The sequence below is a fragment of the Colossoma macropomum genome, unplaced genomic scaffold, assembly GCF_904425465.1.
Source record: "Colossoma macropomum unplaced genomic scaffold, Colossoma_macropomum, whole genome shotgun sequence".
Lineage (NCBI taxonomy): Eukaryota > Metazoa > Chordata > Actinopteri > Characiformes > Serrasalmidae > Colossoma > Colossoma macropomum.
In genome coordinates this window covers 24,738,905-24,751,781 of record NW_023494798.1, presented here as the reverse complement: position 1 = coordinate 24,751,781, position 12,877 = coordinate 24,738,905, and the positions used below count along the sequence as shown (strand labels likewise).

The 12,877-nt window shown below is 38.2% G+C and overlaps 1 protein-coding gene across 1 annotated transcript in view; it reads left to right on the top strand.

Annotated features, from left to right (window-relative positions):
- The first annotated feature begins 1,413 nt into the window (after positions 1–1,413).
- The window catches only part of kiaa1549lb (KIAA1549-like b), a 60,842-nt gene continuing 49,378 nt past the window's right edge, over positions 1,414–12,877 (top strand). The window contains exons 1-3 of the mRNA XM_036585525.1: positions 1,414–1,762; positions 7,674–8,186; positions 9,008–9,123. Coding sequence (XP_036441418.1) covers positions 1,477–1,762; positions 7,674–8,186; positions 9,008–9,123 — 915 coding nt within the window. The 5' untranslated portion in view covers positions 1,414–1,476. The remainder of the gene's footprint in view (positions 1,763–7,673; positions 8,187–9,007; positions 9,124–12,877) is intronic.

Genomic DNA, 12,877 nt, shown 5'->3' with positions numbered 1-12,877 from the left:
TTCCATTTGCACCAGAGGGGGTGACAAAGCCACAAGGCCTTTTCAGACTGAGTTTTGCAGACAATTAAAAATACACGTCAAACATACACATTAACACTGAAGGTGGGCAATATGACGATATTTCATTGTGATAAATTTCATCATTGTGATAAATAGCATCCTTTTCTGATCTTATTGTGCATACTGTTAGTAGTTAAAGAGGACTAAGCTATATGTTTTGTTATAAAGAGAGCATAATTAGTCCTTTTTAATTGAAATGTTAAATAAAAATCATCGTAGTCATAGTTGGCAGTTTCAAAATGAGTCTGTCAAAATATTGCGTATCGTGAAAATGTCTTGAATGTCTTAAATCTTATAATAAATTATACAATGTCCAACAAGTTCACGTAGGTGTGATGGTCAGGTGTCCACATACTTTTGTATGTGTATTTTTGCCATATTGCCTACTAGTTAATCCCAGTCTTCCACATGAGAATTTATGGTGGCTCCTGCAGTTTGTTCACTCATTTTATGCTTTGAACTCCGAGCTGAGGCAGAATTTCAAATACCACCACATATGTTTCTGCTCATATGTGTTGCTGTAACTTCTTATGCTGTTTGTTTAACTTCCTTAGCAGAATGGGCTGTTACCCAGTGTCTGCATCTTTAGGTTGCACTGGCTAAAAGGAAAATGAAAACGTTGTCGCTGTTACTCCTCGTTGAATCCATTTCTTCTTCCTGGCGATGTCAGGGCCATTCATGGCCACGAGTCCAAGAGAACATAATAAGCCTAACTCTGCTCAGTAGGATGGTCCCCCTCTCTTCCATCACTCCGCATGATGCTAGCCAACATGGGTGTCTGTTAATTGATGTAACAGAATTGGAAGTTATTTAGCTAGTTCTCCTCCAAGCATGTTCAGTTGTCCAGTGGTGCTGTGTTGGCAGCAGTTCTAAAAGATACAGTGGCGATTCAAGTGTCTTGAATGAAGCATGTGCCAGCCCTCACCCTCCCAGTATGGTAGCATCATGTGATAGGGGAGACCTAGCTAGCAGATAAAATTTGACCTAACTAAACTGGGGCGAAATTATGGAATTATGAAGACCTTATAATGACTAAATGTTATATTATAATTAATCACAAAAAATATATATATATAAAAAAAAAGGATCTTATGGCATTTTCCTATTTTGGCAGCGCACCAGTGTGACACTCACCCACTGTTGTATATGTATATCAATAATTATCTACAAATCAATGAGTGGCCCTAGCTCTAAACAGTTTAGTCAATGATCAACACTTTCTCCTCAGATAAATGCTTTTTCTGCATGTATGAACTGAAATTCTGAATTGAAAAGATTTAAATGTGCCCAGAATAACCATAAGATTTTTTTTCCTCTCTCATAGATGACTCAAACTATGAGGCATCTGGATCATCAGCGTCATCTCTGGACCAAGCCACCCTGGCCACCTCTCCTCATCAGCTGGCTGGTTTGCTCATGATTGATGAGGATCCTGTCTCAGTCATCCAGTCAGATCCGACCAGTCTGTCAAAGGGCATCAGAGAGGAGCCGGCATTCTCGTCCATATTGACCCTACTGGCTGACACAGCTGCCAAACCTGAGAGCCCTCTTCATTCAGGGTCCACTCCGGAGAGCCTTATTAGGAGTGACAACGAAACTAAGCAGTCGCCTTCAGATGGTCCCATTCAGAGAGCAGAGCCATCCTTTAAGTTACCCTCCTCCTCTGCAGTGGTGCACATTAGCAACCAGTCCTCTGCTTCAGGTTTGGTATTCAACATGCATGCAGCTACAAGCTTTTCCAGTCTAAATCACCATCACATCCTGCACCTCCAGTTACCACTCATATTGTCTTTAGATTTAGTTAACACACGTCATCATCATCATCATCATCAAAATTAATTTAATCTTCATAATTATTCCTTAGTCCTGGCTGTCCGTGTATCATGCATCTCCCTTGTATTTGTTCATAGCCAGCATGGATGAAAGGTTAGGTGATGCTATATGAAGGGCCACCCCTTCAGAGGTCAACCCAGACAGAGCAGCAGCACTCTTGGTTGAAGGTGCAAGTTCATGTGTCAAATTCAAGTTCACCACTGAACTCGACACAAAATTTTGTTTTGTCGTTATTCTTCTGTAATAATATTTAATTTAAAAATACTTTATTTATTTATTACTTCAATTAAGTTCCAAAACTCTTTCCAATCGCTCATCACCTTCAGTCAACTATTGCTCCCACAATCCCCTATGCAGTGTCCATTGTGGGAGCATGTATACTTATATTTGTTGTGAGCTGTCATAAGCCTCATATTTTTTAGGTGAAATGACACAATGCTTGAAAGGGCCCATATCTTACATTTTTACTTGCATTGTTTTCTTAAGGTCTATTTATGATGTTTTTGTGGGTTTAGGCACCAAAAACAGCCATAAATTATTTTTACATGACCATTCTCCAACCATTCTTTATCCCTTAGAATTAAACTGGTTGTTTCTTTGTTACTATTCCTTTAATATATTTAAATTCAGCCTGAAAGCAGTCAGGGCTGAAACAGTCCTTAGAACTTCAAAGTGAATGGGTGAAGCTAAACTGCTGAAGCCTGAGTAGGCAGATGTAGATGTTCCATGTTCTCCAAGGATCCGCAGCTGAGCACAGCTGAGGCTTCCTACCTCACTCAATCTGATTAGATATTCTACTATACCACCTTTTTGTTCTGTCTTCTCTCTCCACTGACTAAGATTTTAAAATAGTTAATATGTAAAAATAGTTTTTTTTAAAACTTTTTAAACATTTTAGTGTGTACATATTCTAAAAGTATTCTCCTAAAAATGTAAAAATGAACTGCCTCTTCAGAATGTAACATGGACTGAATACAGATTTACTTAATCTTACTCTAATACTTAATTTCTTTATTCTGAATACACATTTTGAGTACTTGTATTCTGTTACATCCCAATCCTGATTATCATCCATACCTACATAGTTCTGTTCAGCTAGACTCCTTAAAAAGAAACCAGCAGCCAGTTCTTACACACAGTTCACTGAGTCACCATTTGCTGCTCAAACAGAGGACTATCAAAAGGAATGCTAAAAGCTACCCAGTATAGCACACTACATACATACATTTTAACAAGACTTTTGGTCAAAGAACAATAGGTCGTTCAGTGTTATAAACACCTGCACCTGACCCGTCATCCACAACTGTACAGCTCTCAGAACCCCTCTCATAAACACTGACTCCACTGTCCCATAATACAAGCAGAACGTTTGGCAGTAGAACCACTGGAACAACATTTGGTCATGGGAACTAGGTTTCTTATTTTTTGCATCTGCATCTGCAGTCCATGTCTCACAGCGTATATCAAGTCAGAGCCAAATGCAATTACACAGTGGTAGTATATTTCCCCAGGCCTTGACAAAGAGAGCAACAAAACAGCAGGTTTACAGAGAGTCAGCAGCTCTGTCCACTGCAGCACTGGCCCATAACAAGACTGCTTCACTTTCTCCATTATCCATCCAAGAAAAGCCAGCAATACTAGCCCGCAATACTAGCCCTGTTTGCAACCATATATTCAAATATATGGTGTGTTGTAACCAGCCTATTAAGAACAACTATGTTGTCCTCAAATTTGACTTATTTTCAAATAGCTTTGTCTTAAATGTACTGTGGTCTCTGTAGAGGATGTGTTCATTTATTTTCACTTAGAAAATCAACAAAACATGTAATTTAACCAGTGTGCTACAACTTTTTAAGACTACTGTGTAAAAAGTCAACCTCTGTTGGGCATGCATCATTTCCAACACCAGCAAAGGCAGTTTGATTAACAGCTTCAGTTGGTTAACTGAGTTTGAATATAGTGGCAACAGTAATTTCCTCCTGATAAAGGCAACATATCCTACCACACGGTTTCCATAGCAAGTCAGCAACAAATCACCTAGAGCTACTGCTATTAACTCCTTTTTTGGAGACAGGCATGACAACATCTGGGTCTGAGTTTATGGTACGAGTCTCCCTTCCTACACTCCATTTATTTAATTCAGCTGACGCTAGTGAGCTCTCAGATGCAAAACATCTCCCTCTCAGTATTTATGGAGTTTGAAAGGACTTTGTCACAGTTAACAGCTTTAGCACTCCCTAAGCACATTCTCTCAAGCCGTCAAGCATCTAGCAGTGTCTTATGGAGGCCTAGTAGCACAACTGAATCGATTGAAAAGCCCAAATAACATCCAACATCATTCTCGGACAGCACCAACTGTTTAGATAATGACATTTTTAAGGTTAACCGACCAGAAACAGTCATAATTCCTGTTTACATTACTATTTTCCAACCTTTTTTATCCCTCAGAATAAACAGTGGTCAGAAGCTTTTTTTTAGGTTTGAATCAATGTAAAATATTGCTTTTGTTAATCTAAACTTAAATTTTGCTGTGCTTTGGCTCATTAAATGTATTTAATTTAATTTGAATAAAACCACTATGACTTTTGTTAAATTCGCTTAAAGTTACCACATGAGGTCATCTTTAATTTTTAATGCCAAAACATTTTTTTTTTTTAGACTGATGTGTGTAAAATGAGCTCTGTTCTGATTGGCCGCCCTGTATTGTGCCTCATTCAAAAAGCAATCCAAACTGAAACACTCCTTATAACTTCAGCGTAAATAGGCAGGCTAAACCGTTGTAGATTCAAAAGGCAGAAATTATATGTAAATGTGTTGCTGTTTGTGATATCACAAAAACAGTGACTTCAAAACTGGCTGTTTTCAAGCCTGGTTTCCATAAGGGGACTGCATGGACTGTGGGCTGTTCATTGGGGATGGATTTGTCATTGTTTACCTACCACACCAAATGTATTTTGTCAAAAAGCAAAGAAAATTGTCTATGACATGAGTCCTTTAATACCTGCCAGTAATCCAATTTATGGATAATCTGTCAAATGCTGTGACTGCTGTCTAATTGTACTGGACATAAACCTTACTTATGCAAAATCATTCATAACATTTTGATTAAGTCAACTTGTGAAATAAACCGAGCGTACATCACAGAAACATATGCTCCAATTCAGTCGATGCAATCCGAAAATCCTTTGATTCTAATCAGCTGTGTCTTCACCCATCAAGAAAAACAGCTCTTACACATATCTTCAACTCAATTGCGGTCATCTCTGGAGATGCCCTTGCTTCATGTCTGTTTTCTTGGTTTCTACAGCTTTCAGCAAGAGATTTTCCCGTGGTCTTCTTCTCCTACGCCCCCCATCACTAGACATGATACAAATTGCCAAAACAGATGAAGTAGATTCAGAAAATCAAAAGCACACTGAAATCGTCTCTGAGCAAAACGAGCATTCGGAGGTGAATTTGTCTTTAATGCTACACCACAATCTCTTGAGGAAGAATAACGTCAACTGCGGGTCAAATGCCAGAACAGTTATAGAGACAAATCAACTACATATGCAGTGTTCACCAAAATCTCTTTATTTAGCCCAGACAAAACAAAGACATCACAAGGGGCATTCTTAAGTACATGAAAGAGAATTCTGATTGGTTCACTGATGAAACCACATCTCTTACATTCCCAAAAGAGACAACTGTGTCTGGCCCTGGCGTCCAGCATCTGAACCTAATACCAGTACGACTGAACACTGTCTCCACCTACCAAGAGAGCAAGAGAGGTCAATAGAAACCAGTGATATCTATATGACATTACAACACACATCAAGGCTAGATCAGAGGCAGTTAAAACCAGCACACTGATGGGAAGTTTTAATCAGACAGAACAGGCACTGCTGCGAGCACTTGTACTGCTTTCAAACAAGCAGTCCACAGTCTGTCCAATTAACAGTTTCAGAAATAGGCGGAGAGAATAAAAATTTGACTTTTGGTGTGAAGCTATTAAACAGTTCCTCAGGGAACAGCAATGCTGGTCCTAATGTTTTCAAGTCTTTGACATAATGTCATTAAAGGTTGACTCGTATGCTTCAAGTGCAACGCTAACCGACTGAATGAAAAAAGAATCTGTCATCTGCCATCTGCTATGAGAATATCAGCAGTTTAGAAATTCTGTTAAAGGTTCTCTGTGATATCATTATTGTAGTATGCTTCTTCATTAAGAAAACACTCAACACCTTTCATATCTGTGTTACAATGAAACATATTGTGTTCATCATCCGCTTTGTTGTCATCATTTCCATCACCTCCACCATCAGCATCATCATTACTTTTGTCATCAACATAATCACAGAATCCATGGTTATCTTAATCAAGTTATTTTGTGTCTTTGAATAGTCTATTATAATCTAATATGCTGGCATCCTTAAATATTCATTCTCATACTGATTTTGTTCAAAAGCAATATCAGCTGGGGCTGGACAAAATTATTTACGATACTTATTATTACGATGAATTACATCAAGAATGCATTTTATCTATTGTATTGTAGATATCATCACTACTGACCAACTGCATGTTTCATCACAAAGCGAGCAGAATTAGTCTTGTTGAACTAGATTTAGTGCAGTGCAATATGTGAAATACTGTAAAAAATAAAATCATTATATTCATAGTTTTTCATAGCGGTTATTGATTGTGGCACTACTGGTTCTTTCACACTGGTTTTGTGACAATTAATTTACTTAAGTATCATGATGTTATATTGTTCCCATATCGTCCACCCTACCACCAAACTAATTTATCCATAAATATGTTGTAAGCCAGAGATTTTCGATGCATGCAAGTCCGAGTTGAATCTTGAGTCTCTGAGGTGCGAGTCTTTAGCAGAGAAATTATAATGTAGTCTCATTATTAGCTGTAGGCAGTGTACAAAAGTAAATCCCTACTAAAACCTATCAGGTTAACCCAGCTTCAAATAATCAGCCTTTCATTATAGAAAAATCTTCAGTCTGAAGGACAGAACTGAAGCACTATATGCAGTAAGTACATGTTTAAAAGAAAGAGGCAAAACAACTCAAAACAGTTTATTAGTCCATAGGATATAGCGCTTTAGCTAATCCAGCAAAAGTTTCAGAGGAATCTGTAACTCACTAAAACTTCAACTTAGCTAACAACTTCAGCTAAACATCTGTTGTGCTAGATAGCATACTTGCTGTCCAAATTACAAACTAGCCAGCCATTTTAAGTTGTTTTGCCTCTTTCCTTTCAACACACATTTACTGCATGTTCTGTACCACTTACCACTCTGTTCTGTACATCAAACCAAAGGGTCTTTTATAATGAAAACCTCATTGTTTGAAGCCGTCCAATGTGATAACTATGAGCTGCGAGCGAATGACATTAGGGTAATGACTGAGGATGACCCTAGTAAAGCTGACAGTCCCCTGTACGGTTGGAATCCAAAGTTTTCATTAATTTAGCACCTTAAGGTTCTACTTTAATCAGTTTTGTTTCTTTTTTTTCCCAAGCTGAAATTCCAGGAGTCGCAAGTGTTGAGCTCAAGTTGAATGAGTCAGTCAGTATGCAATTCAAGTTCAAGTCTCTGAATTGAGTCCCCATCTCTGATGGAAGTATCATCATCATTCTGTTATGTTCATCTTCATTACATAAAACAATGAACACCATGTCTGTATCACCATGAAAAGGTCATTGTGTTCAGCATTATGATCATCACCACAGTTGTCTGTAGCACTCCACACAGCAAGTGAGTGAACGTGTTACTGTTGTTACAGAGGAGTCTGCGCTGGATGAGTGGGTTTCTGAGCTGGTGTCCTCTGTGGTTACATCCAGAGAGACCGGCCTTCGCTCCAAAGAAAATGACTCTGGTATGACTCCACCCCAAATGAAAATTGCTACATTTCCCAACAAATCTCTGAACACATCCACACGTACAGAACCCACTACCCAGGAGGTCACAGCTAGCAGCGTCCCTCAGCTCACCACCGTCACCACCACAACTGTTGCCACGACAACTACTACAACCACTACTCCCTCTCCAGTGACCAAAACCACACAACCGACCAGCACAACTCAGTTAACCAGCACTAAATCCACAACTACTACCACTACTACAACAACCACAGATAGAGCTAAGCCTTTGAGGACTATGGCACCTCCCCTGCCCCCTACACGGACCACCATCACCCAGCCTGCCAGGACCAGTGCACCCAGAGGCCCCACCATTACCACAACTCAAACTCCACCACTCAGCTGCAACGTCACTGACAGAATGTGGGTTAAAACAGGTAAGCCTTGAGCTCAATATGCTTTCATTTTTTTCCCTGTAGTTACTGTATATAATTACGGAGCCCTGCTGATGACATCCTGTATAAATAAAAAAGGTATGGGAACAATGGGAACAAGATCCTACTGCGTGGCCACAACTTAGTAAGGTGTGGGAATGAAATAATTAAGCCTTGACCACAGCTTAAAAAATTATGATCTTGTTCCAATACCGTATTAAGTCGTGGCCACATTCTAATTCTGTTACCACACATAAGGATCTCGTTTCCACACCTCACTAAATCATGGCCACATATCAGGATCCAGATTCCTGCACCTTATTAAGTTGTGGCCACGACTTGATTATCTTGTTCCCATGCCTTACTAAGTCATGACCATGCATCAGGATCTCGTTTTCATGTGTAAATACGATGTGGCCATGCATTATTTTTATTTATATGTGATGTCACCAGCGGGGCTCCATATATAATTGTCTATTATTGTATATAATTGGTTTTCTTACCCTTAAAATGAATGAATGAATAAATGAATAAATAAAGCACAAAAACATGACAACAAAAGCTAAACAAAAAAAAATTGAAAGAGAATATAAATTAACATGAATTGCAAAAAAGCAAATATTTACTCATTGTAAATGTAATGGATGAATGAAATGTGAACAGCTGGAAATAAGATAAGAAAATAATGGACAAATAGATGTGCAAGTATATTGTTGTCCAAAAAAATGTCCAAAATATTTATCTGATTTTGATTTTTCTACCTCATTTGAACCCAGCAACTATCATCAACATTGTTTAAACATTTAATGTTAATCCTCTGACAGTTTTGTCCATCCACTTACGGAGGAGCCGGTTAGACAGTATCCTGAAACAGAACCTTCCAAGAGGCCTCACTCTAGCTCTGGGGAAGGCTCTGAATGACAGCTCCGTCCAGGCAAAGGTCAGTTTGTTCATAGCCCTCTTGTTATACGTTCCACTTACCCCATGTGCTCAGATATTATGACTACCTTTGAACAGGGCCTGGTGGTTAAAGCCCTTATATCCATATTCAGAAAGCATCATCCTGAATGTCAGGGTGTAAAAGGACAGCGGCATCAAATCTTATTTGACCTCAGCTTTGAAACAGAGAGCAAAAATTAAGATGCTTGTAGGGCTCCAACTCTCAGTTCTTTCTCTAATTAAATTTTTATTTGAATGTCATTGATTTTTGCTCTTAGAGACCAAAAGGAAAGGAAGAAATCATTGTTAACTGTTAAGTGGACTTTTGAAAGTAAGTTGGAATATGTGAGGATTTAGTTAGGCTGTTTTTAAATTGCTTTCTGTACAGTAAGCTGAAAATGTAATGTAGCTCTATTCTGCTGCACTTCTGTGTTTTAGAACTAAGCAGGATGTTGTAGAACTAAGCAGAATGTTTATCAAGATTTTACTTACAGGACTGTTGAAAAGTCATAGTCCACACTTCATTTATTTAATTTCCTGTCAGTTAATGGCCATTAACCACAAGATATTCATTTTTCAGCTTCAGGGAAAAATAAAAGCAGAAAACATATTTCACAGAAAATTACACAGAAACCTCAACAACTAAATATGATATAATGTTTTATGAAGTTTTAGTGTGTCCACAGTTTGCTTTTATTCCAGTTTCCATTCCTTTGAGACTGGCATTCACCTTTTTAAAGAAATCTGCAGGGAAATCTTTCCACACCTTCAAAGTTCAGTCTTAGAAGTTGGGTATTCTGATCCAAGTGATCCCAAACACATTCAGTGATGTGTCTGGCCAGTCCATTGTCCTGAGAACACCAGCAGCTGTGTCTTTTCAGACTAGCACTTGTCTTCTCACAGTGTAAAGATGGACAGAAACACCTGTGGATTTTTTCAGATCTGATCAGAGCTTGATTTTCTCCTCTCTCTCAGAAGTAACTTTTAGGCTGGCTTTACATGGTGAAATTTTCTTGTGACTAATTGTCTGTTGTGAGTTTTTATGAAAATTGACTATTACACAAAGCAATTCAAAAACAAAGATGCACATAAAAAATATGAGCTGCTGATATGACTTAGTACTGGGGTAATTACTGTCTTTTATCTTGCCAGGGTTCTTTTCTATAGATTTCTATAGAGATTCTATAGATTTCTGTAGAGATTTTTTATTTGTTATATGTATGTTCCATAAAGTTGAAGTGGTTGCAACAGTTGCAACGGAGTTTCAAATGAATTGCAGGACACGTTACATTATGCAACTCAAGTGCAATTTATGTGAAGTCAGCCATATGTACTGATTTTTTTTTATGGTGAGGGTTTTGGGGGTCTACCAGATCTTGCATGGTTAAAAGTCCAATTTCCTCAATATTTTTTAGAATTTTTTGATCTCCAGGTTTGGAAGCTCCTTGTTTTTTCACTTATTTTCCTTTGACTTCTCTTATTTATTATGCAACTGGATTATTTTATATGTAATCTCTTTAGAAATAAATCCTTAAATAATACCTTGTACTTAACAGCTGTTTTACTGTAAATAAAATAAGTGAAGGGTGGTCTCTGACTTTTGCACAGTACTGTATATATATATATATATATAGTATATATATATAATATATATATATATATATATATATATGCTGATTACAGTAATGAGAGGAGAAAGTGGTCCAAAGAAATTTGCTCCATAATAAAAACACTCCCAGCAAATAATGAGCGCAGATGGTGTTGCTGGGTGGGCTGGAGTGAAGATGTGGATTAATCCTCTAATGATCTTCTTTAGCTGAGGCAAGTGAAGGTGATTTTTGAGGCTGAATGAAACCCAGTTCCTCAATAACGCCTTCATATGGCTGAAACATGGGGTGCCCACTGCTTACACAGTAGAAACAGGCAGAAGGCCAGTTCTTCTCACACGCAACAAAGCTCAGTTACAAAGGAAACCCTGCAATACCACCACAGCCTCACTAACACACACATACACACCCTCACACATGCTCTGCCTTAATGTGTGCTGAGCCATGTGGCCATCTGTCATTTTGTCATTCACTCCAAGTGATGAAACAGAGCTGTCCAGCAATGCTTTTATTCACACAGGGAAAGCCTTCTGTATTTGTGAGAACACGTCAAGTCTCACATCTCTTTTAACAGTTAACATATCTCTCTCCTCTCCTTCCTCCCATTACACATTTTTTCTCACTTTCCTTTGTCTCAGTGGAACAAGAAATAGTGCTGTATTTCAGGCGCTTTTGTATTTGTACAGCTCTTCATCCCAGTTCCACACACTAACAGATATGTTCTATTTTCATATATCAACATATCAGTTTTAATTTAACACCTTCCATTCCACAAGAATATTGATTGTATGCAGGATGAGTAGATATTCATTTGTCTCAGATGGGATTTCGTTTTGACTGTAGCTTTTGATTTGACTTTTGGATCCAGTGTGAGGTTAGCTTTCCTCACTAATTTCTACTGTGTCTTAGCTTTAGGATATCTTGAGACTCTAGACCAGGGATAGTCAGTTCTGGACATGGAGGGCTGGCGCCCAGCACAGTTTAGTGATTTCCCTGCTATAGGATACATTCAACACAGTAGATAATAAGGTTTAGTAGGTGTCCTTGAGCAGGAAACCACCAAACTATGCTGGACTCCAGCCCTTCAGGACCAGAATTGAACACTTCTGCTCTAGACTTCGGCTCTTGCACTAGCTTAAGGATAAATTTTCCAAATACAAAGCAAAAAAAGCATTTTGGGATAAATGTGTAAATACTAGGGGTAGGAGGAAAGAAATACAGTATAATATTGCAACATTTTGTGTTTAAAGTTAGTATGGGTATACAGTGGAGTCCTGAGGTCTGAGACCCCACTGAAAATCTGGTATTTTTCTTCCATTTAAATCTGGAAATAAACACAAGTTTTAGAATTTCTAAAACTTTCAAGCAGGAAAAAAAGAAAGATTATGACAGAAGAAATACTTGAAATCCTGCACTATTCTAGGTCTCTATTCAAATTGAAGCAATTTTGTGAAATCGACCCACATAAAGCCTTTGTACTAAAGCATGGTTTTTGACTCTTATTCCTTCCAGTGAGGCATGTGTTCAGACGATTCTCAGGTGGATCTGAGAGGCTATTTGAATTTGGCACAAACTTACAGAGTCCATGCAAGCTTGAATGCAGGCTGTCATTAAAGCAAAAGGGGGAAATACTGAATACTAAGAAATCCTGAAATTCATGTAAACATTCAAAGATTTCACTTTTCACTCACATTGTTTTCCTTATTGTAGCATTTGTAATGAAAAACTTTGTATTAAATTAGGAATGAACGCAAAATAGAAACATCTCCATGCCCTCTTTGTGCCCTTAGTGCAGTCTTTGTTGAGGGCTGCATTTATGCACTGACCTCTTACCCAAAACTGATTTGCAAACTTGGTACTTACAGTGCTGTTTTATTACAAAAGCTGAAATGGGCTTGTCAAAATTAGCAAATATCTGCTACAGTGCATTATGTCATCACAGTAAAACAACCTACTAGGGCAGCGTGCCTTAGCCTAGGATGATTAAGGTTATGTTTTTAAGTTTGCTGTATTGCTTTTTCTTGTCTATGTACATCTCAGCTGTCTGATTTTAACTTTTAAATGATATTTTGGCTAAAAGTTGGGCCTGTCGTGAACGGGCACATTATAGTGAAGTGCAGTGTTGGTTGTGTTTATGTGAATCCAGCA